Source organism: Solenopsis invicta, chromosome 16, assembly GCF_016802725.1.
Source record: "Solenopsis invicta isolate M01_SB chromosome 16, UNIL_Sinv_3.0, whole genome shotgun sequence".
In the NCBI taxonomy this organism is placed as follows: Eukaryota; Metazoa; Arthropoda; class Insecta; order Hymenoptera; family Formicidae; genus Solenopsis; species Solenopsis invicta.
The window spans coordinates 3,120,451-3,147,422 of NC_052679.1; the positions used below are offsets into that span (position 1 = coordinate 3,120,451).

At 32.5% G+C, this 26,972-nt stretch overlaps 4 protein-coding genes across 7 annotated transcripts in view; 2 read left to right on the forward strand and 2 right to left on the reverse strand.

The window, feature by feature from the left end:
• Positions 1–469: 469 nt before the first annotated feature.
• On the forward strand, positions 470–3,333 carry LOC105202759 (RRP15-like protein). 3 transcript variants are annotated; one of them, XM_026132964.2, is made up of 5 exons: positions 470–600; positions 1,579–2,047; positions 2,256–2,475; positions 2,729–2,859; positions 3,081–3,333. In XM_026132964.2, the coding sequence occupies exons 1-4, from the start codon at positions 540–542 to the stop codon at positions 2,855–2,857; spliced, it is 879 nt and encodes a 292-aa protein (XP_025988749.1). In that variant the 5' UTR covers positions 470–539; the 3' UTR covers positions 2,858–2,859; positions 3,081–3,333. The 3 variants fall into 3 exon arrangements, with proteins under 3 accessions (XP_025988749.1, XP_011169727.2, XP_025988750.1); XM_011171425.3 differs by lacking the exon at positions 3,081–3,333 and having other exon boundaries at positions 2,729–3,009; XM_026132965.2 differs by lacking the exons at positions 470–600; positions 3,081–3,333 and adding an exon at positions 676–694 and having other exon boundaries at positions 2,729–3,009.
• Positions 2,623–12,145, reverse strand: LOC105202746. Of its 2 annotated transcripts, none has more exons than XM_026132963.2 (4): positions 11,720–12,145; positions 6,406–6,747; positions 6,027–6,261; positions 2,623–5,961 (listed from the first exon to the last, which is right to left on the reverse strand). In XM_026132963.2, exons 2-4 carry the CDS (start codon positions 6,740–6,742, stop codon positions 5,169–5,171), a joined length of 1,365 nt encoding a protein of 454 aa, XP_025988748.1. In that variant the 5' UTR covers positions 6,743–6,747; positions 11,720–12,145; the 3' UTR covers positions 2,623–5,168. The 2 variants fall into 2 exon arrangements, with proteins under 2 accessions (XP_025988748.1, XP_011169713.1); XM_011171411.3 differs by having other exon boundaries at positions 9,075–12,145.
• A 2,243-nt stretch (positions 12,146–14,388) lies between these two features.
• LOC105202768 (lysophospholipase-like protein 1) lies at positions 14,389–15,997 on the reverse strand. The gene is made up of 4 exons (XM_011171437.3): positions 15,739–15,997; positions 15,480–15,604; positions 14,952–15,212; positions 14,389–14,766 (listed from the first exon to the last, which is right to left on the reverse strand). The coding sequence occupies exons 1-4, from the start codon at positions 15,824–15,826 to the stop codon at positions 14,542–14,544; spliced, it is 699 nt and encodes a 232-aa protein (XP_011169739.1). The 5' UTR covers positions 15,827–15,997; the 3' UTR covers positions 14,389–14,541.
• A 9,922-nt stretch (positions 15,998–25,919) lies between these two features.
• Positions 25,920–26,972, forward strand: part of LOC105202789 (3-phosphoinositide-dependent protein kinase 1) — a 353,542-nt gene continuing 352,489 nt past the window's right edge. The window contains exon 1 of the mRNA XM_039458957.1: positions 25,920–26,060. The gene's annotated coding sequence lies outside the window, so the exon portion shown is untranslated. The remainder of the gene's footprint in view (positions 26,061–26,972) is intronic.

Sequence of the window (26,972 nt, forward strand, 5' to 3'; positions counted from 1 at the left end):
GATCTTGGCGTGCGCTCTGCTAAAAATAATGATTCGTCGTCTCTCGTGCATGACACGTGTCGTCAATCTGCGTGTTAAATATAATAGCATAATATCTGGAATCTGGAGTGTGTCATCGAAAACATGAGAGAGCAGTATCTGAAATAGGAGAGAATAAAACGATACGACGCGGTAACTGTCATGCGCTAATTATTTCATTTATCGACAATTAATTTTTCTTTGGAGACAATAACAAAATGATCGATAAAATTGCTTGTAACAATACATATACCTGAGTAAAATATTTTTAATTATAAAATTGAGAAAAAAAAGAGAGAAAAAGAGAACAATTATTTTATGATAACCAATCATTTTTCATGAAATATATGTAGAACTCTTCGATATCTCATTGTTCAACTCGATGAATTTTCTGCAGTACCAACTGAATTATCCACTGTAAAAATTAATAAAAAATATTTGTTAAGTACTCTGCTAGATGGCAGCACACATCTGGTTTATAGCCGCTCGTACAGCTTCGCAAGCACGTGGTAATCGTGGTTATGTCAGTAACCACTGGAGTAAGTGTGTCGGATAATATCACGTACCTTCTATCAGTACCAAGTAAGCGATTATATAAAAAGATTATTTAAATAAGGGCAGGAGTGGAACGTGACTCGGTGCGAGAGCACGACCGACTCGTAGATAGCGAGTCTTGGTAATGATCATGTACTTTTTTCTCTTGGGTAGAAATGTAACAAGTGAATTTTTACCATTGAAATTAATGAAGAACTTTTTTACTTTTTACATTTTCACCTTGGAGAAAAAGGTATATGATCATTATTTCATGTCGATTTTCCTCCCTTCTATGCCTTATTTTATAAAGAGTTGATTGAGGAACAAAAGAAATATCGAAGTGTTTTGATACTCTCAGTGGCTCAATGGCCAGTGTGCTATAGGATAAAAGAAAAATAAAGGAGTATTGAAGAAGTATGACATAAACTGTTTTGGGATATATATCAATAAGATGAAAAAAAATAATTTGTGTATACAATGCGACTAAATAAAACATAATTTTATCAATCTTTGACACGTTCCCAAGTTTTGTGAATGATTATTTCTAAGATTATTATTAAAGATTATTTCTGAAATGATTTGAATGTATATGATTGAAGATAATGGAGAAGTATCTTGATATTATATTTAAACATATAATTGAGAAGAATGTTGATATAGATTTTGATATCCGATTGAAGAAAGAGAGATAGCGAGGAATCTTGATATTACAGTTTTTAATTCATAATTAAAAAGAATTATGATATTACAGATTTTATATACATATATATAATTATTTTTTTATCTTTTTGAAATTATCTTATGATTCTCAAAACAGGTTGCAGAATTCACTTTCATTCTCCTTTATTTTCCTTTATTAAACTCTTGTAATATCAAAAAATACGTGGGCCAAAGGAGCAAATCTACCAACTACGAGTGGATTCTCATGGAGCTACACATCATCCTTATCAAATTATTATTATTAGCCTTAATAATGTTGAAAATTACCTTAATGAAATCAGGAATTGAATGTGCATCTCATTGCAGTGCGATCGAAGACAGAAATAAATAATGCTGGTGCAACACTGGCACAAAATGATAACGAAGATGACAGTGACTATGAAGAAAATGAAAATGAATTGGATAGTCCAGAAATGGAGGATGATACGAGTGAGACATCACATGATGCTGGATCCACTTCAAATGCAGGCTGGGCTGATGCTATGCAAAAGATTCTAAAAACAAATAAACCGAAGAGAAAAAAGACAATTGTACTTGCCAAGGCAAAGAGGTTGTGCGATGTAAAAGTACAGGAGAAAAAAGATTTTTCTTTTGAGATTGATAGCGTCAAAGAAGAGATCAAAACTGAATCAGAGGATGATACTGAGGAGACAAATGCAGCGAATATTGCAACAATTAAATCGAGAGTAATGAAGAGAAAAAAATGTGGCATCAGAGTGAAACCGACCATTACAGACCGGGAGCACGAAAGATTGTTGCAAAAGATAGCTACAAAGTAAGTTAGATTATAAATTTTCTGTCTTTTATTGATAAAAGACATTACATTTGTTATATAAATTTTTCGAGCCTTGACTGTAGGATAGAAAATTTCTAGAGACTGGAGAATTTCTTTATCTTATAGCCAATTAATATAATTAAAAAATTTGAATTTGTCATACAACAAATATAATAGTCCCCAAATTTTTTTATTATGTATTTTACAGAGGAGTCGTGCAACTGTTCAATGCAGTAAGACAGCAACAATTGGAGATTAAAAAAAAATTATCGGATGCAGGGCCATTAGAAAGAAAACGTGAGCAAGTATTCAAGAGCATTGACAAAAATGCCTTCCTTGATGTTCTCATGGGTGGCAGTAAAAGCATACCAGTTGATAACACTGTTAAGTTTGAGAAGCCTGTTGAGCAGAAGGACGATAAAGACAAAGTGAGTAAAGATTTCATTTACATATAAAATAAGTTGATATTAATATATTTAATATTTTTATATTGTATTAATATTTATATATAAAAAAGTAGCTATAAAGTGCTACTTCTTACTTTTTTTTTTTAATGAACATTACATTTTATAATGCGTTTATCAAGGCCATATATAATTGTGTTTATTGATATTGGTACATATTCTGTTTTACATTGCAATGTACAATTGTGTATAACAATAAAAACATATCTATTTTAAGGATCACAAAATGTGGAGTGTTCTTCGAGATGACTTTGTCATGGGGGCTAAGTTGAAAGACTGGGATAAGAAGAATCTAGAAGAAGAAGATTCTTCAGCTCCTGAGGACATGGACAGCGACGTAGACTGAAAGTAAAATCTTTTTCCTATGAATTTTTTTTATATATGACAATTTTTTTAAATAACTGTAACTGACATAAAAATGTCAATATTGCTTATGTGTACATAGTTAACTGCATTGATATTTCTTTGAATAAATATGTAAATATTGTAAATTGTAAATGAACTGGATCCTCAAAATGAGTACTACTCTCACTTCATATTCTTCACACTCATAGCCTTTAATTTTCCAGTCAATCTCTTATAAAACCGAGGCTCGATATCTGTTGACTACAAGCGACCGCTTTCGCACCGAGCTATACCTAAATATTGTGAATTAAAAATAACAAATCATCAGTTTATTAATTTGTGCATTTGTATAATTGGCCTTGCCTTCCGTTTTTTTTTATGATCCAGTGTTTGTTTTAATTAAATATAACAATATATATGTACAATGTAAAGTATGTTTCTCATTAGGGGAAACCATTTATATTGATATCGTTTATTAATTTATTGATATCGCGTCTGTATTCGGTATTCGATTTTCCATAGAATAACATTATGTCTTACAAAGTAAGTTGCTTCTTATCGTTTTATTACATTCAAAATAAAGGAAGAAAAAGAGCTTGGTCAGAAAAATCGATCAGTAAAACAAAAAGTTCTGTTGTGTCTACACTGTTCGTTTAGCAATCTAAAAACTAGGAAGGCACACAGTATCATATATACTTCACGCAGAATTTTTTTTTATTCTCTTAGTATCTCTCGGTCAGTGATTTGTCCTTATAATACACGGTAACAATGATAACGTGTACACCTTTTATCATTTCTTTTCTATATTTATCTCACACATATATGTGTACGTAAGAAGTGTATCTAAAGCCCAACCGTTGTTCACTTTCTCAAATATCTTTGGTTCGGTTTGACATTTTGATACTTTGCTGTGTCCGATTATCTAGTCACAATACAGATTTTTCTTTGGTTTCTGAAACTTTCACTAATATGCGATACATTCCATTTAGTCTTTATTTTATTTATTTTTTTTTTTTTAGTGTAATTTTTGCGAGTTTTATTTTATTTTTTGTTTTTAGTTACCACAGATTTATTTTCGTCCTGTCACTTTTCGCAAATAAACTAAAATCATTCGATGTATCCAGTAGATAGTACCATTCAAAATTAGTGAGGAGAGTGTATTATAAATAATATAAGAAGCATACTATTTTTTAATGGTCATGGCATCTGCTTAGCTTATCTATAAAATATCAAAGGGAAGGAAACCGCTAATCATGATTAAATTGCTATCGGTGATGCTCGTAAAACTTAAGTGCGCTTGTTAAAGCCTGGACGGACTGAACTAACTTCGCTATGATTCGTTTGTTATATTTGACAACACAATGTTTCGCGTGTAAACTCACGTTTATATAAAAAAAAATCGTTCAGCTTTCCCTAATTTCTTGCGATCGATGTTCTTTTTTTATTAGGAAGGATTTCGATTATGTAACAATTTATCGTACGATTGAAATCTTTATCTGCGTTATTTTGTAAGAGAATAAAAATTATTTGGTATTTTTCGTCATTTTGCTTATCTCAAAAAAACAAGTGGTTTTCTTTACTTAGTTTGTTCTCCTTTCTCTTTCTCTTTCTGGCTTTATGTAAGAGCTGTACTTTCAAGATTCCGTTGAAAAAACTCGTTCAATTTCACACTGTACGATCATTTGTCAGAAATACGTTGCATGTGTGTGTGTATATATGTGTGTATGTGTATGTACGTGTATGTGTAATGAATTTTACTAGACTGTCACGTACAATTATATTGTCACATATATATATATACATATACAGTTATAACATCATCTTATATTTTCTGCACAATGCAATATTTATCTTGTAACCATAACTTCTCGACTCAATTTCCATAATTTTTAATTTTCGATATTAATTTGTTTCGTATGTGAACATGATTGAAATATCCTAATAACTTATCGTAGAAATTTGTCGCGGATTCTTTATCCGTCACGCGAGATACTGTATAACGCTTATCAAATTCACATAAAGGGCATGAACCAATTTCACTTTTTACGAAATTAAAAGAAGACATTAACATCAATTACAAATTAAAATGCTATAGTTTTTTCAATAAAGTAAAAATCCTAATAAAAATGATAAAGATAAAAATTGTTTTGTGGCCATAAAAGTATTTCTTCAAATTTAAACTGTGTCTTATTATTTGAAAGAATCAGACGAAACCTTCTACGTACTTTTAAACAACACAAATTTAACGATATTCGGTTTAAGCCCTTTTCAACAATCACACGAAAGAATTATACACAATTAAAAAGTCTGGATTACACTCTGCTCTCACGAATATCAGCGAGCGCGCCGAAATTGTTCGCCTCTTCATCGACATATTGGATTCCCCCGGCTTCGTCTTGATTCCTATCTTCATTTTCCAGTCGCCTGTTTCTCGCGAAATACCTGGGATCGTCGTCGACGATGTTGCGATTGATCTCGTCTTGCAACTGGGGATGATCTAGGTGCAGATTCCTGGCGTTCTGATCTTCGCGGTACGCTCGAGATCGCTGATCCTCATCGATACGTCTATCACGCGCGGCATCTTCGGGCAACCTGACGAAAATTTGATGTTGATCCACGTCACGATTCAACGAACTCCTGCGACTGTCCTGACTCAACCTGGAAGCGCTGCGGGCGCGATTTCTCGTGTTCATCAGCTCGTTACCGGCGACCTGGTAATTGTTACGACTCGCGTGCCGATGGTTCTCGTTCTCGTCGAGCGGAACGCGGAACGACATCTCGTCGTGAGACGCGCGGAAGGTCTCGAGGTTCGCGTCGTTACTGGAGACCCGCGGCACCGCCTCGCGACTGAGCCGATAGAGGCTTAGCTCGTTGTCCACGTAAAAGTTGTCCAGCGGATTACTGATAATGGACGGATTGCGCGAAACGTTCCGTCGCGGGTAGGTCTGTAGACTGGACAGGCTCGTCACCGTGGCGTAAGGGTGATAGCCGGGTATCGAGTTCAACGGGTTACCAATGATATGCGGACAGTTGTCTAGACTCTGCATCTCGATCTCCTCCTTGCCGTAGCCGTGCATGTCAATGTCATGCGGTAGATTGGCGAATCTGCGAATAGAATTGAATTTAAGATATAATCAGTAGTCTTTCCAGCTTATGTAAAAGTGATGTACCTGTGTAGAAGAATGTCGGAATAAGAGGGAGGCATGTCGGTTTCCTCTTTACCGTAAATACTCTCGTAGGTGGGCGGCGGGAAACATCCGACGGAATCCAAGCTGTCCTTGCTAGGTGTCTCGGCATCCATTTCGAGGATACTGCCTTGACTGTTTTGTAACTGGTGACGATTTACGCTTCGCGGATTTCTCTGAGCGCGCAGCACGCTATCGCCAAGCTCCACCAAGTCTAAACCTGCCAAAATTGTTATGCTCGTTTATTATTTGTCTTAAAGAATTTATTCAAATTTTATAGGATACAAAGTATATGGTTACGCAGGATTCCACGATTTTTCTTTTCGCGAATCTAGCGATTTCTTTAGAAAATAGTAAATTTTACCTGTGGGATCAGTTTGGAACTGAGTGAAAATTGTGCCGTCGACGACGAGCATTCTGCCATGCGGCAGGAGGATGATCGTCGGCGTCGCTACCATGGCTTGATCGCTGCCGCCGAATCGCGGATCCGGGTCGGGATCTTCCAAGCGGCAGCAGCAATGCCGTCGGCATAGGGATCGGCAGAAGGGCGCACCCCAACAGCAATACGCGAAGATGAAGCACAGAACGGCGAGCATCACCATGAGGGCGGCCACTCCTTGGCCCTGCTGGGCGGCTGCGAGGGCCGGCCCGCCGGCGACGCCGACGCCGACGCCGACACCCAATCCACCACTGCTACTCATTTCACCTGTAATTAAATAAGTTGAACTTACTTGTAATTTATGAATAATAATATATAATTAATAATAATGTAGAGAAAAGTCACCAAATTGACATATTTGGCGACCTTTCTCTACTTTATTATTATTAATTATATATTATTATTCATCATTCCACCTTTGTTGTGATTTAGCCTTATTTTGTATTAATTTATAGCCTAAATTGCTATAAATTGAATAGATAATAGATGTTGTAGATTGAATAGATGTTTTGTTCGTTTCTTTCGTTTAATATTTTTTTCAGTTTCTCTTTACTTTTTTCAGGTAATATTAATTAAAACTATACATATACACACACACACACACACACACACACACAATGTCTTTAGATATTAATACATTATAGAACAATCTATAATATGAATAATACGTAGATAATAGCGATGACTTTTAATTGGGGTGGAAAAATTACCTCATGTGATCATTTCGCAAAAAAATGGAGTAACTATTCCCAGGTTAACTGATACATAATATTATGTCATTTATATTCTATTCTATATGGTTTTTATTATTTTATAATCGATCTTATTAATAGATGTACAGTTTACGTTACACCCTGATTTTATATTTAAAATCATATTATAAGAAAAATAAAAAAGAAAAAAATTTGAATAACACAATTTTAAGACGCTACAAACATGTAAAATGATCTAATATTATCAATAATGTATTTACTATTGTTTAAATTATGCAATTTGCAAATGAATATTAATTAAATTTTATTCTCGCTTTAGAATTCATTTTTAGCAGATTTTATATAGAAAAGAACAGATATATGAATTTATATTCTATTTATAGTTTAAAATAGGTTTCTACTTCTTTAATTATTTAAGCAGATCGTGTTTTTATTTTAATATTAATAAAGTATAATTTAACAAGAAATTCGAAAAATAAGCGAGTACCGTTTTAGCAGGTTTCTATCGGTATTGGCGACTTTTCTCTAATTATTAGTAACGATATTGTAATTATTATATAATTATATATAATATCTTAATAAATTAAAATTTTTTTAAAATTAATTTGGAACAATTTTCAAATGGAGTCTTAACATAAAAATTAATTGAATATTTTATTCTTTTCATGATTTTACATTTTTTGTGAAAGCATTTAAATTAAAATAAATTTTAATTGGAATAATATGAAAATTAAGATTTTTGTTTACTTTTTATAATTATATACTTGAATTGATATTTTATTATCATTTATCATTAAATCATTCATCTCAAAAAGGTCTTTTTCATCAATTTCTTTATATAATTATCATTTAATTGTGTATATGTTATAATTGTGTATATAATTTTGAACAAATTAACGCTTAAAAATTTATATGTATATAATTTTCTTGTAACTATTTTAATAGACTATAAATTCTCTAATTTTTTAAATCAATTAATTTAAATAATTTTTTTTTATTTGCGTGTTACAGATAAAAGTGTAATTTTATTTGTGATTATTAAAATAAGGCTATTAAAAGTGCTTTAAAAATCACTGCTAAACGAGATAACTCATTATTGATTTATAATTACACATTAAAATTTTATATATGTCATTTCCTGTTGCCGTGTACCTTATGAAATAATGATGGATATTACGTAAATGTGGACGAAACTGTTTTACGTGTGTGACTCTCTCTTATGCTAATAGGCCGAATTTCATAGTTCTCCCCTTTGACGACGGTGAAAGTAAAGCTTTTGTGCGATCATCGTAATATATTACATAGGCACCGAGAGAGTAGGGCAAGCATCGGACACAGTCGATCAATCTTTATGCGCGCTCGCGTGTAAAGTTTTACAACACCACCTAATCTCTATGGCCGGCTCTCTATACGATTAAAGATAACGCTAAAAGACACAACTTGATAAGAAATTGGTCAATCTTATAGCTCATGAAAGCAACGATGCGAGTAACTTGTATATTATTATTAATCTATGATATGGTAGCTACGAAATTATCACTTCATCAGCTTTAAAATTTATAACACGAGCAGTTATTTTATACAACGCATATTATTAATATTAAAAGCATTATGTATTGTAATAAATCATAGTAAGGATTTGTTAATAAATAAATTTTTTTCACGAAAGTGATAAAAAGTTAATCAGAAATATATACATTATTAATTCGATAGCAATATTAATATAATTGTGCTAATCTTTGTTCGTTAATATTCTTAATATAAACAGAGCACATGAAATGACTTCGTTAAAAATCCATGAGGAATACCATATAAAATTTCTCATACAAACATTTTTTATTATTATATAAATAAAATAGAACACGGACATAAATAATTTACCTTGAGTGGTGATGTTGTAGAGCCAAGCGATCCCCGTGATGGTTGTTGACTCTGTGACTCTGTGCAATCCGTAAACCATAAAAAATGATTGAAGATTGTCAGATTGTTGAATTTGTCACGGCTCGAGAGAAGACGGTTACGTTTCCCTGAGAGAAACGGCGGTGATGACACGATGATCACATTTGACGGATTTCTAGTTTTCAACACGTGGACGACGACCGGTTACGCTTGTGCCGCGATAAACGATGCATCTCTCGCGCGATGCACCGCCGCATGCAGCGAGCTAGTGTACCTCGTTGTGATTCTCGTTGTATTTTCGATGATCTCGAGTTTGTTAAGTCGTATAAACTAGTTCTTTGGCATCACTGCATTTCTTTTAAATTCTGTTCTCTTGAAATTAAAGGTTTGTGTTTTCATAGTTGAACTAGTACACTTACAAATAGATAAATGCCTGAAATTCAGCGAAAACAAGAAGGGAAGTTCTAGTGCAGAGTTCAGAACAGGAATAGAAAACGATTCTCAACATCTAGAATAATTTACGGACTTTTAATCGACGATGGAATAAAAAAGATGCTAAATACAGTTCGTGTCACTTGAAATTTAAATCAATTTAATTCATGAATTTTTTATTATCTTCTATTGGATCAGTTAATAGAAATAGTTATTTAAAGATTTAATTCGACTGTAACTTTAGTTAATTTCGTCAAGTCACAAAAACCACACAATTTGATCAACGTTGCATCAACAGCACTGTTAGGATCTCCCATCCAAGAAAGAATCCGCCTCTATTAATCCCCGCACTTATAGCGTCCGATGTAACGCGCGTACCGATTTCTCGCACAATTCAACGTGGGACACGTTAAGTAGAAGCTGCCACACTGCCATCGTCAAGACACTCTTAACCCATTTCTACAACGTCCCCACTTTGTGTGTATCAACCTGCTATGCTGCTTCTCCGGCGATATCTCTATTTCTCAATCGAGAAATGGCCACTTGTCTCGATCTCTCTCTTTCTCAACACTTTTGCCCCTCTTGCCAACCCTGCACTTGGTACACTGCAACCCTTTGGAACGCTTTGGAACTCTCTGTCTCTCTATCCCTCTGGGATTTATCTTGATTTATCTTTACAGTTGTCTCTTAGGTGTTACCGTCCTATTATTGAGATAGGATTGAGATTTGAAGTCTTTCAAGTGAAAAATCAATACGTTTGGCTCGAAGATTATCTTCTCTCTTAAGAAAGAAACTTCCACATTTATTTTGCGTAAGTATAAAAAGAATTCTGAAAATGTCTGTGAAAATTGAGAGGGAAAGATTCTCTCAAAAAACGCAAGATCGATCGTATCACTTTCCTTTCTTCTCGTACAAAGCTCGTTAATATTCTTTAAAATATCACAGTGCTCAAGTTTCGTTATTTGTAGAAGTGTTAAAGTATTTAAAAAAAAGTACCGGGAGATGAACTCACTCTAATTTTACGAAATAACGAACGAGGAGTTATCTCCTTTCTATTCGGAAGTGGAATTCTTCCGAAACAGCTGACGCGTGCACTCTCTAATTTACAAATTATTGGGAAAGTTTTTATTATATATATTATGATCGCCGCGAGAGCCCATTTCTCACCCCTATTTGCGCAACGCGATCGCCGATGCCTCTTCCCTTTGGGAAATTTGTTTTCCGTCCTTTGGGAAATTTCGTTGTATCCACTTTCGTTGCCCAGCCTCTTTCACATCGAACCGTCTACATGCCCCTTTCGCTCCTTGACGTCATCAACTGCGGACTAACACGCGCCATATTATTTACCGTCGATACTAATCACCCAGTGTGTCCTTGTACTCGGAGGATGATACAAAGGAGTCGCTATCTCGACGCGACGAACGTTACAGTGGATATCATTTGTCTTGGTCCTATTTTCACTGCGTTAACTTCTCTGCTGATTATCCCGCGCCATTTGTACGATATATCGTAATCAAATAACGTGATAATTAATGTTATTACGAGTAAATGTAATTATTACTTGTAACTGTCACTAATAAATGTAGTTAATGGTCTTTCGCGTCTTTCACTGTACATCCTGTGAATTTATTTTAGAAAGGCTTATTTTAATCTTGGGATGTACAATACGGTTCTCCGAACGTCCGACGTTGTTTTCTGCGTCCTCTTGCTCTCGTAGATAAAAACACACTTCACTGACCTAAATCCAGTTCCAATGTGCTCAATAATGCACCCAATTGTATCCACTCCGGCGCGAGTCGGAGTCAAATTTTCACCCGTTTACTTTGGTAGAATAAAAAAAATGTTCGTTCTATTCGTCGATGAGAGATCCATTCACGATGACCCAGATTCACCCTCGACGACACTTCGTTTGAGCTGCATCCACCACATAATCACTTTACAGCACGAGCATGTACACGCTCCCTTCTCTTCCTAAAATGTTATGGTTCACGTTCTCACTCTGCAGAACTTCTCATCGCTAGTATCGATTCTACGTTTTATAACACGCGTCCACCCCGCCTATGTTTAAATGTATATATGTATTTTGTACGTGTGCGTATGTGTGTATATATGTATATATATGCACGTGTATATTGAGTCTTCTTTCTTTTTAAAGATTTCTTCCTACAGTAATATTCTTAGCTCAAGGGACGCACCGATTCATTCCCCTTTCACGCGCCCGTTCTCCAGAGGCGACTCGTCGTTGAACATCGATCCCCCACGTCAGGTGTACGTCGCGAGGTGTGTTGCGTGTCGCGCGATTGATAGCATATGCGTTTTACATCGCTCTCGCTCGAGTCGATAGTACGACAAAACGTGAACGTCGGTGTCACGACGCGACGTCGGTGGCGAGAACGACGCCAGGCCACCAGTCGGGCCTACCTACCACCCAACCCACCCTCCGCGAAGCCACTCGAGGGGATGCAGGCAATCCCGTCGCAGGTCGCCCCGTTCGTTTCACTGCGCACACGTCGCACACGGTGGACTCGCCGGCGCGATTCCACCTTCCTTGCCCTCGTCAACGTCTTGATGCTGATGTTAGAAGACAAGAAATAAATTGAGAAGGTGCATACTAGGGATGGGCAATTTTTTTAAAAGAATCGATCTTTTGGATCGACCTATAGATCGGAAAATTAAAAATTGATTAGCTAAAAAATCGACTGACAAAAATTGGTTCAAAAATTGGTTCATCAAAATTCGAGCTTTACATAATATTAAATATTACTTGAGATAATTACACAATTTTGAATAATTACAGCATATTTTTATTTAAATATAAATCAAATGTAAAATATATTTATTTTATATTTTATTAGAATATCATAATTTTTTTTTAAAACTAGTTTAATCTCAATAATAAAACAATCGCAATATCATTAAATCTAAAGCGCCTTATGTCTACAAATGTAATGAATTAGTAATCGCGGCGACTAAACTCAATAATATTTTTATTTGGGTTGGATAATTAAACTAATTAATAATTTGTAACTTAATTTAATAGTTAATTTTAAACAAGTTAATTTTTAATTTCAATAGTTATTTTTAATTTATAAATTTTTTTTAAGTTAAAGATTCATCTATAGAAAAGTGTGGATATGTTATTTATATCAGAAAAGAAAATATTCTTATAAAAACAAACAATTTTTTTGTAATTTTATATAAATATAATTTAATAAATAATTTAATTTAATTTAATAAAAAATAATTTAATTGTAATTTACAATATTAAATTTATTTAATAATATTTTAATTGTTTTCGTTATTTAGAGTAAATTAATTTACCAATAACTTTTTCAAAAAATTACGACATTTTTATTTAATATACATATAATAAACAATACTTTTAAAAATTAATTTTTAATTAAATTTCATCCATAGCAAGCTGACGCTATTTGTCACTTTAACGTCAAAATAATGTCTTTGACGATATTTGACGTCAAAATGATGACAAATAACGTCAGCCTACTACCTAGAAATTAATTTAATCTTGACACAACTTTTACCTGAGTTAGTTTTTTATTCATGCACTTTTATCGTAATTACTAACTATTAGAAGCTAAATTAATTTTATAATCCATTAACTTTAATTTAATTTTGTTAAAAAATATTAACTTACTCCCAAAACTAACTTATTTTGATTTTTATACATATATACAAAATGAATCGTAAAATATATAAAGTTAATAATATGATAATCGAATTAATACAATAATATTTTTATACAGGTATAGGTATTTTCCATAAATATTGTGCACTTTTATGTAATTTATAAGACAAAGTAAAACCTGTTTTTTTATTTGACGATATGCATTAGTTGAATGAAAACGTTCTGCTTTTAAACTGCTAACATATTGCAATTTATTTTAATAATCGATTGGTATTAAATGTTGAACATGTAACTTGAGAATTTCATTTGCCTATATTGGAGAGATAATCCATAAAAGTAAATATTTAAACACATGAAATAAATATCGTATGCATATTTTATAGACTTGAGGTTCTGATGAAAAAAATCGCGTCACTCATGCTTTAGAGAAACAATAGTGTAAAAGTCAAAAAACAAATTGATTTAGCGAAAGATTGCCTGTGATAAAAGCACGTAATAAACGCGAGTGGTCAACATTATGGACACGCTCGTTCGTTTTCACGTAAAAAGCGGGTCAAGTGGATAGCATCGATTTTATTCAAATTCCCAGTTTTACCTAATGAAGGCTGAAATTTAATAATGAAGGTATTTGCCGAAGAAAAATATCTAGATTCTATGTAATTACGCCAACAACCCAGACAACATTAAATCTCAAATCGGAACGTCTTAAAGATACATTTCCGAAAATATAATCTTAAAAATATCTTATGATAATTTTAAACTCTGTGTTGCCGTGGAATGAGCTTCAGTCATTTTTACTAGCAAAAAATTGTTAAATCACAAATCTTGCGACAGATCTTTTTAACTTTTGAATCTATTAAGTCGATTAAATTTTTTAGAACAATATTATCATTTTTAATTCATCATAAAACAATATTGTATTAACATAAATTTTTAATATATCTTGACATATTTTGCTAAAATAACATACTATCTATGTCTTACAAAAAAATTAAATTTATGTAAAAAATAAAATGAATTAATAAGATGCGGAAAGATTTAAATATTTTGAAGGTCGGAGCCAATTTATCGATCTTGTGAATTAACATTATTCATGACATGCATGTGCCATATAATCATCTAATGATGACATAATGACACGATTCATCTTGTCATCATTGTAGGAGTCAGGGTCTTTCTTAAATTTATCACTTTTCAGCAATTGATATGGCTCTTGCGTTGCATTATAACAAAATTCGATTTATTGTTATCATTACATATATATTATTTATCATAGATATAAATTTCTAAAAACAAATAAAACAACAATTGCACTACAATTCAGATTGTAGTACACCAACAACGATTTTAAAATCAGTATTTAACAATTTATCAATTGTCCGGCAAGATATCGAGGAGCCAATTTTTCCAACTTTCAATCTCCTCGCGGCTCAACTCATGTTCAACATTTTTCAGTGGAACAAACTTCACGTTCACTCCAAGATCCTGCAGATTCTTAGCACTCTCCTCTCCCCATTCAATAGGAACCAAACTATCTACTGTGCCATGGTATTGAACAAGTGGCACCTTACTATGCTCTGGATTCATTTTTAAATACTGTAAATGTAAATAATAAATAAGAAATAAAATAATATTAAAAATTGAGTTTTAATACCGTGAAAATCTTTTATAAATCTTCTAATAAAGTTAAGTATTTTATCTTATATGTATGATTCTTTTTACTAAAGCATACTTTAGGAGTAAAATATTTCCTATTATGTATCCTTATTGTACATATTTACCTCATATATTATAGATTTCTTGTTCAGGAAGGAAGACATGGCAAAACAGCCAGCTACGTCTGTTCGATGCCTGTATGCTAAATGCAACGCTAGACAGCCGCCCATCGAAAATCCACCTAAAATTATTCTGCCAGGTGGAATTCCGTCAGCTACTTCTCGGTCGATCAAATCTGATACATTCCCGCACATGGAATCAATCGAATTTAGATGTTCTGGTACCTGATTAGTAATCGCTAGGCGATCGAACCACACATTTTGTTCCTACAACAAAATTTTTGTGAATCCTATCAGTTAGCACAAAAAGTTGCTGAAAAAAAAGAGATCTTAGAACCTTGACTAATAAGATCTCTGAGACTTGCCTCTGAGACTTCAAAATATACATATATATATATATATATATATATATATATATATATATATATACACACACATACATATATATATTTTTCTTTTTTTTATGTATATCAATTAAGAACTCTGTCAAATCTTCCAAGATTAAATAATCATAATTACAATACATCACATTACCATTCCATTAATTGGTGTGTAAGGCTGACTAGGCGCGCTAGGATAAATTAACTTTATATGTGGAAATTGCAATTTTCCTCTGTTAAGAATGTTAACCCATTCTTTTAAATCCTCTGCTGTTCCACCTGTAAGAATAAAATTAATTGAAGGCAATTGGCAGTTGCAGCAAAAGGATCTGTGTTATCTTATTTTATAAGTTCGATTTCATTGTCTTGCTTATTGATACGATTAAGAAAAATTATTTTATTTATTATCTTACCCGAACCATGGAAGAAAAATATGGTTGCAGTGTGTTTCCGCGTGGCTTGCACGACATTTGCTTGTGAGATTCTTGCGATCGCTGCCATTCTCTTAAAACTACTGATTTTTTGCTTATTGCTTAACTTAGCATCTATTTTTGAAGACTTTTATGGAAGTACAAAGATCAATTCTGTATTAAATAAAATTCTCAAGGCTATATGCTTCACAAAATGCATAGTGTAATGTAAACACAAAGCTATTTGACCAATAGTATTCTTTCATTTTACTTGCACTTTATGCACATTCATCTCGCATTGACTGCAGATAGAGTGCAGATAAAATCAATAGTTTTAAGACCTACACTCAATGGAACAATATAGATGTATTATGTAGACAGTATTAGAAATAGGAGTTTAAGTTTTTTTTTTTAGAATCAGTTTCATCGATGAACACTGTAGATAATTATGTTGTATTTTGTATAACATGTTTATGTTTTACACCTTATTTATTCTTTTTGTGTTATATTTAATTTTTATTGAAAAAACCAATTTTAAAATTCTAATTCCAATTCTTAATATCTAATATTACTCCATTTTGAGCAAGGTCTTATATGCTAATAGCAGAAAAACGTAAGCAATCAGCGAATTGACCAATCATAGTTGAGAACTTAAGTAGTAACATACATAAATTTCTTATCGTTTCCTACTCAAGTTGTTCTATGTGCTCCGAACGTTATTACTGCCAGAGAGAAGTCATAGCGATTCAGACTTTAGGTTTGTTCTTTTTTCATATCCTAGAGGAACTTCTTACACGGTTTATATTTCACGCATTTTTTTCTGTCCAGTGTGAAAAGAAGGAGAAATTCTTCATTAGAATTTAAACTTTTTTTAGGACATCAAGTATCTTGAGTAAAAAGTTTTGTTTAAATTATTGACAAAATTTTCCAATGCAAAAAATATAAAACAATAATGAATGTTTATTCCTCAAAAAGTTTGACTTATGTGATTTCATGGACGATTGTTAAGATATCGGTTTTTAATTTTTTATTCACTGCGTTGAAAGTTTTTTTCATTGAGCTGCTTTCTAATTTGCTAGAATAAATTTAATTGTGTATATATATTAGTTATTGTGTATAGTTAATAGAAATGATGTAATTACATTATAAATTATATAAACGAGATATATTTATTGTCATCAAATTGAATAATAATACTAAAATGAACAGTCATTCGAAAAAGTTGCTAATATTTATAATTAAAAATCAACGGTTGACTAATCAGTGCAATTTTTTACTATTAACCTAACAAAAATCTCTTTTATTAAAACTTGCTAAAAATTTAATTATATTACTTACATATAAATATAAAAATAAATATAAATTTAATTTACTGGTATTCAATGTGGAAATAGATGCACTTCAAATTAAAATCAAAGCTAAATTGGGTTTCTCTTTGCTGCGACATGATTGGTTCACTATGACCGTCTCGATACTTACGATCGAGAGTCGCGATATTCGATACTGCGATTCTCGAAGCGGCCATTTCCACTTCCCGCCGCGGCGGCCGTACACTCGGTTTCGTGTCGGTCCGTGTTCTTGCAATCGTCCACAGGTCCACAGGTAATTCCACGCGTGCAACATTATAGCGAATGTCTCGTTAAGTGTCGTGCCTTCGTCGTGATGTATCGAGTACCATAAATCGCCGCAAGTGTACGCCAATACCATCGATGACGTCAGGATACCGATAATCTGCGCGTCTGTCGGTCCTCGGCGCGTGTCGCAAATGGCTCTCTCGCCGAAGTGTATTCAAAGCGCCCAAATGCCATCAGGTATGTCGCACATCGTCGCAAAATATGATATATCGATCGCGATCATTCATCACAATGTACTACGACAACGCGCGGACGCGTAACCGTTTCGTCAAGTGGACCGTAGCGTTTCTTTGCATTATAGATGTCGGTCGGTAAATCCGTAATGGCGCTGCGCTTCACGTTCCATACGTGAATTCGTCGTTTTCGCGAATGCTTATTTCACAAGCGTTCTGCTTATCAGTGCCTTCATTTATGAATGTTTCATGCGCGTTTTTATAAGCGTCGTGTGAAATACACAGTATAATAATCAGAGACGGGAAGTGACTCGTACCGGGTTTTCCCGCAACATTCATTATGCGGACAAGTCTGTCAAAACACGCGTGATAATGAACGGTGATCGTGAGCGTTTCCTTCAACGGTCACCATTATCATTTTGATATTTGTTCTACCGATATTACATGAAATAGCGCGACCATTCCAAGTGAACATTCGCGCATTTGCAGCGGTACTTGGGATGCATTTGAGTTAAGGTGCGATTTCACGTAGCTATAATATCCAGATATTTACCTCTACTCTACCGAAATTTCCCATAATTCCCCATAAATCTCCATAATTTCAGTAGAGTGGGGGTAAATATCTGGATTTTTATATCTACGTAAAATCGCACCTTTAGGCTCGCAACGTTCGTGTACATACGTCATTTGTTTAATGTTTGTTGATAAATAGTAAGAATGAAATGATTCCAAAAGCTTTGCGAGCGTCAAGTAAAATGCGCTCTTTGATTCCATCCGTATTTGTGACTGTCTCTATTTTTAATCTTTTTGTCTTATTAATACTGAACTTATTAATATTGCATTTTTTATTATTATTCAACAGTACTTTAATTCAACAGTACTGTCTCTACTTTCAATCTTTTTGTCTTATTAATACTGAATTTATTAATATTGCGTTTTTTTATTATTTGTTGTGAATTTAACAGTACTTTTTTTCTATGTATGCATTTGGTTACAAAATTCGCTGTAAATTTAAAGTCTATTGTTAACGGTTTTTACAATAACAGTGATGTCGTTTGCGTAATGCTCAAGTTGCTTTTTTTGAAGACTTTGTAGTTAGAATCTGAAAAAAATATAAACTTTGAAAAATCTTTTTTTCTAACCAGAGTGATACGTATAAATTCTCAAAAATAATAATGGTATCACAAAATTGTGCAATCTAATTCAACCTAAGTAATATATATATTGTTAAAAAATATTTGAAATTTTTTAATTGCGCTAATTACAAAAAAGATATATTATTCTTTGAAATATATAAACTATCGTACAACTTTTAATAAATTTCACAACTTTTAATAAATCCAAGTGGTATGTAGTAAACTAAATCCAAGTAGTAGTCTTTGTATTTTGATTCAAAATCTTCTGAAACTGTGATATTATTTTAATAAAATTTAACCAATATGATTATCTTTATTTTTTAAATAAAACATAAGTGATAGTATATTTAATTCATTCACAATGAAATTTAAATGGTACTATTTTCGTATTCTGATTAAAAAATTTCCTATCCTAACATGCGAGTTGAATGTATTTAATATTAATTTAGAACGTTCCAAAAACCATCCTGGAGATATACATTTCAAAGGATTTTTCGACTCTAAGCTAAGATCAAAGTGTAGTGAAAATGTCCACAGAAATTACAATACCCCCTTCTCCTTTATTATAAACTATTTTTTAGCATAAGTCGTTTATGGAATTAACAATTTAGAAACAGAGAGATTGTGAAAAAAACGTTAAAGAACTTTTTTAATTTCAAACAACTTAACTTTTGCAAAAACAATACTTAAGCTTGTTTTCTGTTGAAACAAATAAAATTATTGCATTTGAGAAAAAATTATATGAATAAAATTTGGAGCGCAAAAAAAAGTTCTATTAAGTAAATCAAATAATAATATTTCGGTATTTTAATATCAAAATGAATATTTATTTAATGAAACATTGTTTTCTTTTTCATCAAATATCAAAATATTATCTCATTAAGAATCATTAAAAAATTATTTTATTTTTTGTTCTTAATGAAAAATTTCATTACTTTATTTGTTTATTATCCTGCATATACTCTTTCTTTTTTATTTATTTTTATGTATTTTGCTCTTCTTCCATCCTTGTCTTCCTTACATAATTTAAACTCCTTCTTTCTTTTCCGTATTTTAAAACGCCTTTCTTCCGTCTACTTTCTTTTTTCATTAACTTATTCTTTTTTTATATCCCGCGTTTTATGTCTTTTCTGTTTTATATCTAACATTTTATAATGTCCATCTATTACATGTAATTTTTATTGAAAGACAGAAAAGAAAATGTTTTATTAAATAAATTTTTATTTTTGTATTAAAATTTTAATATATTAAATCTAATTCGGCGGTTATTAAAAATTTATATCATTTTTTAATATATATTTGCTTTCCTATTTTCTTTTTCTTTCGTTCATTTTAAATTCTTTCTTTTCTCTTCTTAAAATTTTTAAGTTATAGATAAAAAGTTAATAAATTAAAGTTTATATATTTCAAAAATAACTAAAGTTAAAAATTAAATTATTTAAAATTAACTAAATTAAGAGTTAAAAGTTATTGATTTTATTATTTAACTTTTAATTTTCTAACTACTCAACCCTGCAAATGAGTTACGAAAGCCTGCAATGTGATACGATACAAGTAGATCTCCCTAAAAGTCGTTGATCAAGAGACGCAGTAGTCTCGCACCAAGTAGAACGCGCAGAGAGCTCCGCATTACCCGAGGTATATGCGCACTCGGGTTGTTGACTGCGCTAGGTCGCGTAAGCAGGCATCACGCCACGGCCGTCTCCCCACTCTTCTCGTAAACAGGTGCCGCGCCGGCTCGGGCGCCTCGGCCGCTCGCTCATTCAAGGCCGAGGCGCACGTGCTCGCTGTCGGCTGACGGGTTGTTGACCGCGCAAGGTCGCGTGAACACGCGCTCCAACGTGCCTCGCTCAGCCGCCTCCCCACTCTCCTCGTAAAACAGACGCTGCGACGACTCGGCCGCTCGACCATCTCCGCCGGCGCTCGGCAACGATCGCCGAGCGCAGGCGCCATCGCCGCCATCGCCGCCATCGCTACGCAGTTCGCTGTTACCGCCAAAACCGCCGCCATTGCTCGTGTTCTACCGGGTCTGTCGGGAGTTGGACGTACGACGTATCGTTTCCGTGCCTCTCGTATGTTCAAAGTTTTGATTGTGCGCGAATAGTAGCGAGTGATTACGGTCGGTTACTCCGATACACAGTGTCGTGCGTAGAAGTGATCGTATTCGTTTGTGAAGCCCAGGCAACGTGTGATTGTCGAGTGGCTTCGTCGAGATTTCGCGCACGGGTGTTCGCTCGGATACGTACAGTGGAATATCGTGAATGTCGCGTGAAACGTCTCTAATCGTCGTGTTAGATACAATAAGATCGGGAGTGAGTGTGTTTCGTTTCTACGCATCATGTTTACGTGTGCATTCGGACCACTCTCGTTGTCTCGGTTGATGTCACGTACCGGCCGCTCGTTTCTCCTTGTCCTGTCATATTTGGTGTTTGGTCGAACGTGCCGTATTTTCCGTGTTTTTCAAGTACATGTATGCACTGTCGAAAATCATTCGTCACTTACGAATATAGCAACGGACGATTGTGATACACGAGTTAGTATGATGCGTAGAAACGATCGCGATCTAAGTTCTGTTAGTACCTGGTGCATCGCGACAAGCTGAATTTTCGCCAATTCTCGCGTGTGTTTTGTGTTCGTTTGTGATATGTTAGACCGGTATTATATTTATCGTACGGTTCGAGAAGAGCAGTAAAGCATCAACAGAATTTAACGAAAAGATGATATTAGTGGAGCAATTCGAGGGGGGTGAGTGTATTATTTTATTAACGTATCTCTATGTTTCCTGCAATTCTATTTTCACAATTTAGCAAAAATAATAAGAAGCATTTGTATATCGTTTGATAAAATTTAGAAAATATAATATACAATATTTGTATGTGAAAAGAGTCATAAGATTACAGTATTGTTCGTTTCGTCTCTCCTGGGTCTACTAAGTTCATCTAGTTCACTTTCTGTTCTACGATTCATTTTCAAAGTTCTTTTATCTTAACTTAAAGATAGCCAAGTCTACTGGGTCTGTTCCGAGTAGACTCAGAATGGAAAAAATGAACAATACTATAATATCATAAATTAAATTGATTGTTAATTTAATAATGATGCTACGCAAACATCATTACCTTAAAAAATTGTAAATAATTGTGAAAATTCGTTTTATTTATGTAATAATTCATTTTTATATTTTCAGAATCAACAGGAAAGGGAATACAGCAGCAACAGTAACAATTGAGTGAGTAAAATAAATTAGCAATTTGTTTAAATAAAGCAGTTATTATTTGATTTTCCTTCTGTTCGAAAATAAATATGGTTGTTGCCAGTAAGGTTATGTCTTGAAATTCACTGCCAGTACTGAAAATTTATATTATACGTATCATGAATTATATAGACTTTCAGTACTGGTAGTATATATCAGAATGCAGTCTATAAGTAATACAGTTGTTAGAAAAATTACTGGCGTTTTTGTTTCATTTTTTCCATCAGTAAAACCAATAAATTGATATGATTCCAAATGGTCTAAAACAAAAAAATTATTTTTAGGTTACACATTGTGGACATTTCAATGTTATACACAAGCTTGTAACATTGCAGAAATCTTTTGCAGCTTCCATGCAGTTTTACAACAATATTTTAATATAAAGTTTATGCAATATGTTTCTGCAATCTTTTAGTACTACATGCGTTGGTATCATTCTAACTTTCACTTTTTAAACAAATGTATTGATGATTAATATTATTAAAATATAAACTATTACAATAAAGTAATGCTATTATGATGATGATTATATATTTTTGTACTTGTATCATATTTTTTACATTAGTTACTTTATCAAGTAATTTTAAGTCAAGCAATTATTGTTCCGTTTATCATGTAAACAGATACTTTTGATTTGTACAAATGTTTCCATTATTTTAAACTTTTAACACATGAAAAACAAATTACACATATACTTCTAAATCTAACAATTATCTTTCTGACACACTTGGACTATTTGAGACAAATGTAGAATATATTATACTAAAGGAAATGTATAATTGTGCTCATAATTTATATTTTAATAATATTTATTATTAATATATTTGTTATAAAAAGTGAAAACTTAGAATTATAAAATTCATAACCCAGCACTGAAAGATTCAAGAAACATTGCATAAACGTATTGAAACATTGTAATATTGTATAAAAATTGCAAAAGATTTTTGCAATATTATTACAAACTTGCGATAACATTAAAATGTCCACAATTTTAAATCTAGAATCTTTTTAACGTTTTGGACTGTTTGGGATTTTTTACTTGTTTTACTGGTGAAAAAAACGCAATGCCAGTAACACTTCTGCCAACTGCATTACTTTTACAGGTAGTAATCAAATCCATTTTCGAACAGACTAAAAGGTACGATGATGAAGAAATAGATCCAAGATCTTGAATGAAGAAAGAATAGACCAATCATATTAGTCAGTTGGCCGAATTGTACAAATGTAATTGGCTAATTCTCTCTCTGTTCGAAATCTCTAATCATTTTCCAGTATCGTAGACACAAAGTTTTATACATATTTTTAAAAATATTGTAATATTTTGTTTTAAACTTTTAGGTGCTGAAAGAAGTAAAACTGTATAGTTGTAGAATAGTAAACTTTTAATAAAAATTTAAATTATTTAAAAAATATGAATAATCCCTTGATTTATTATAATTACACGATTTTATTTTTTATAAAACGTGAAAAATACAAAAATCACTACTACAAATTATTTTTTATAATTACTTTTAGATCAGAAACGTAAAAATGCTTATTTTTTTCAAATGTAAAACTATTAAATATTTGATCAATTACTTAACATTTTTGTGTTAGAATTTTTTACTTTATTTTATCTCCAAATTATGCTATTAAAATATTGTACGATGACTGTGAGGCATCCTAATAGATGTTATGGTACAATAATTTGTTAAAATGTTATACATACATATAAGGTATATTATAAGGTGTATATATATGCGTGTGTGTATTACTGTTTTTATGTATCATTGCAAAACAATTTCTATAATGAGTATAACATGGAAAGTTATTAATATAACAGATATTTACATAAAGTAAATTATAGAAAGTTTATAATAGAAAGTAAGTCTGCATATGTATACATTAAAAAAAATTTTTTTTTTTTAGATGACGTTTGTGGGACAATATGTCGACTGCTACAACTAAGTAAGTAAAATAATGGAATTTGGCATAATATCAATTATCATATGACTTGTCTACACAATTTATTTTATATACTTTTTTTATCATTTCCAAGAATTTTATCTTACTAATGAGTAAAAAGACATTAAAAATCTTATGTAATAATAAATTTTTAATAATATAATTTTGAATTATTTTGTAAATAATTTAAATTAAGTATATTTTTTGTTATATATTACTTTGTATCTTATTCTATAAATATTTTGTTTGACTATTTCAAGTTTTTAATTATTATTATGAAAAAATCTCTTATGGTAAGTCAAAATATTCATGACAAGTCATGTAATAATAGGTAATATGAATTTATAACACAATATTTTATAGTGATATTATTTTGCGCGAAGAAAAGCTAGAAAACAATATTGAAAAATACATTAAGAAATGAGAAACTAATTCTATAAGTTTTTATTTTTGTGTGATTAATTATCTGGAATGATTTCGTAATATGACCCGCGACGACTGTTATAGTCTTTCGTCGGTGTATAAAATAAATAAGACATATAGTGACAAGATTGATGGTAATAAAGGAATTATCCATTTACAATATTTTAATATGAAATATGAGAATGATAACGGCGAAATTACTCTGATGAAAAAATTCTACAACCTTAAGAAAATTACTATAAAAATTCAGGAAGAAATGCTAGAATTGATACACTTTTAATTAATTAATTTGAATACTTAAATGGTCTACAAATAAATAAATATATGAAAAAGAATATTTTTAAATTATATGAAAAAATATAAAATTTATATGAAAAAAAAATAATTTTAGAATTTTCTATTTTTAGTGAAACTTTGTACTTATTCTTTGAAATTTTTTCCATTAAGATAAGCTACTTAGAAATATGTAGCTCGTTATATTATAGTTTAATGTAGTTTCACCGAAAAATATTGAGAAATCTCCAAAACAATGCACTACAAAAATACAAAAATTAAAAAAAATGTTCTAGCATTCTAATTTTAATACATTTTTAATTCTAACATTTTTATGTAGATTTTTATAGCATTTTTGAAATTTGTATAGGATTTTGTAGAATTTTTTTCCGCTAGGATAAAGAGGGATTGCGCTGTACACTTCGAAATTACGTAAATTATTTACATATTATCTAAGTTATGTTTACTCGAAATTTTTTTATATAGACAATACAAAAGCAATGTAAACTATTAGATAACACAGTACAGAAAAAAAGAAATTAAGTTCTAAGATTGTTAATATATATCTGATTTTTTAGTATTGCTGAAATGAAAATGTATAATATTAAAAATTAAAAAGTGGAATAAATTTCTTCACAAATTTGAATATTCTATGATCTATTAATTATTATTTACATCAGGGTTGGGTAAGTTAATATATTTTTTTAATTAATTAAATCAAATTAAAGTTAATGGCTTATAAAATCAACAATTTTGTTACGTTAAAAGTTGTACGAATAAAAAACTAACTCAATAAAAAATTACATTAATGTTAAATTAAGTTGAATTAAAAATTAATTTTGAAAATCATTATTTATATTAAATTAGAAATTCGTAATTTTTTAAAGTTAAAATACTCAAAATAATTATAATATAAATCAAATAAACTTTTAATATCTTATTTGTTAATTAAGTTTATGAAATAACAAAGAAATGTTTTTTTACATAGGAATATATTTTGTCTTTTATCATTTTTTTTCTTTCACATAGATAAATTTTTAGTTACAAATTAAATCATTCAAAATTAGGTTAAAAATGATGAACGTTTTAATTTTATTATTTAACTTTTTAACTAGTTACTACTCAACCCTGATTTATGTAGCTGACACGAAAATATTGTTTCTATAGTTTATATTGCAAAAATTCAACTCGTGATTACAATTTTGTCTAGGTCGATAGGTCGATTAATCGTCGATATCGAGCGAGGTTATAGGAACGTGCGCGTGCCTAGCCCTCGAGATGGCGCCACCATGTCCGTCGGCGTCGCGATACGGCCGTGACGATACGCGTACTACTCCGCCGTGGTGTTGCTAAAATGGCCGCGACCGTTTCCGCGAATTCGAGTGCAGTGTTGTGAGTGTGCGTGCATTTCGACGAGTGGACCATCGCCTGGCAAGGACCTCGCCGACGCGGGAGGCTATCGCGAGGCGTGACCGACAGTTCTGCGCAGCTGGTGAGTCATGACATTTCGTACGAGACGAGATCGGGCGACGTGACGGCCGCGGTACCGCGGCGAGGCATTTATCAGCTGTCATTGCGACGCCCTCCGCGGTCCCCGTCGCTCCGCGCCGATGACACGCGTGTAACCTCGCTGTTCGCGAATCGTCCCCCTCGGCTCGTCGTATTTCTCACGCGTGGTATCGCTTCCGCCCGTGCAAACATCACGTACGTGCATATTCCGTCCCACGTACGGCACACGGGCTCTGCGCAAACTCGCCGGTCGAGGTTCGATGTCCGCAGTCCGCTCCGCTTGACGTCACTCGCTGACAGCGGTTGTCACCTGTTCCCGGTGACGTCACTGACAATGATGACGCCAGCAGCGGTCCTGCAGCCTCCCGGTGCACCGTGGCGGTTTTTTCCTATCCCGATCCCGGCCTCGTTCACAAACCTCGCGCCGTCAACAATGCCGGTTCCGTCAACAATGCCGGCACACCAGATTTCTCCAACGTATCAATTTTATTAATATTTTACAATATCTTCGAGCTGCTCAATTGACGCTATCAGAGTAGGTTTCTTTTTTTAAAAGATTTGAAAAATTTGCCAGAGTTGAAAGATGAAAGGTACGGTCGTTATGATTAATGAATAATATCGCGAACATGACAGAATTCGATGAGACATCGATGATGAGAAAGGGTGAACTTGTTTCTTATATTATTCGAGAAAAAGATATTTCAAAACTGAGACAAAAATTAAGACTAAGGACACGAAAGATATCTTAATTAGAAATAATAACAAATTTTAATTAGAGTTATTTAAATTCCGTGAATATCGCATTGATCGTCACCCTATCTTTCATCATGTGATTCAACATGTCGCTACATTATCTAATTCGGAGCATGACGAAATTGTCAGAGACACGCTGCAC

Excerpts from the sequence above, each read along its gene's own strand:
- LOC105202759 (XM_026132964.2), top strand. The coding sequence starts at position 540 with ATGTCAGTAACCACTGGAGTAAGTGTGTCGGATAATATCACGTACCTT. Across the intron at positions 601-1,578 it reads GTACCTTCTATCAGTACCAA|TGCGATCGAAGACAGAAATA; the intron begins GTAAGCGATTAT and ends ATCTCATTGCAG. Across the intron at positions 2,476-2,728 it reads AGAAGGACGATAAAGACAAA|GATCACAAAATGTGGAGTGT; the intron begins GTGAGTAAAGAT and ends ATCTATTTTAAG.
- LOC105202746 (XM_011171411.3), bottom strand. The coding sequence starts at position 9,153 with ATGGTTTACGGATTGCACAGAGTCACAGAGTCAACAACCATCACGGGG. Across the intron at positions 6,748-9,074 it reads CTACAACATCACCACTCAAG|GTGAAATGAGTAGCAGTGGT; the intron begins GTAAATTATTTA and ends ATTTAATTACAG. Across the intron at positions 5,962-6,026 it reads TCCGACATTCTTCTACACAG|ATTCGCCAATCTACCGCATG; the intron begins GTACATCACTTT and ends TTCTATTCGCAG.
- LOC105202768 (XM_011171437.3), bottom strand. The coding sequence starts at position 15,826 with ATGGCAGCGATCGCAAGAATCTCACAAGCAAATGTCGTGCAAGCCACG. Across the intron at positions 15,605-15,738 it reads ATTTTTCTTCCATGGTTCGG|GTGGAACAGCAGAGGATTTA; the intron begins GTAAGATAATAA and ends TTATTCTTACAG. Across the intron at positions 14,767-14,951 it reads AGAAATCTATAATATATGAG|TATTTAAAAATGAATCCAGA; the intron begins GTAAATATGTAC and ends TTACATTTACAG.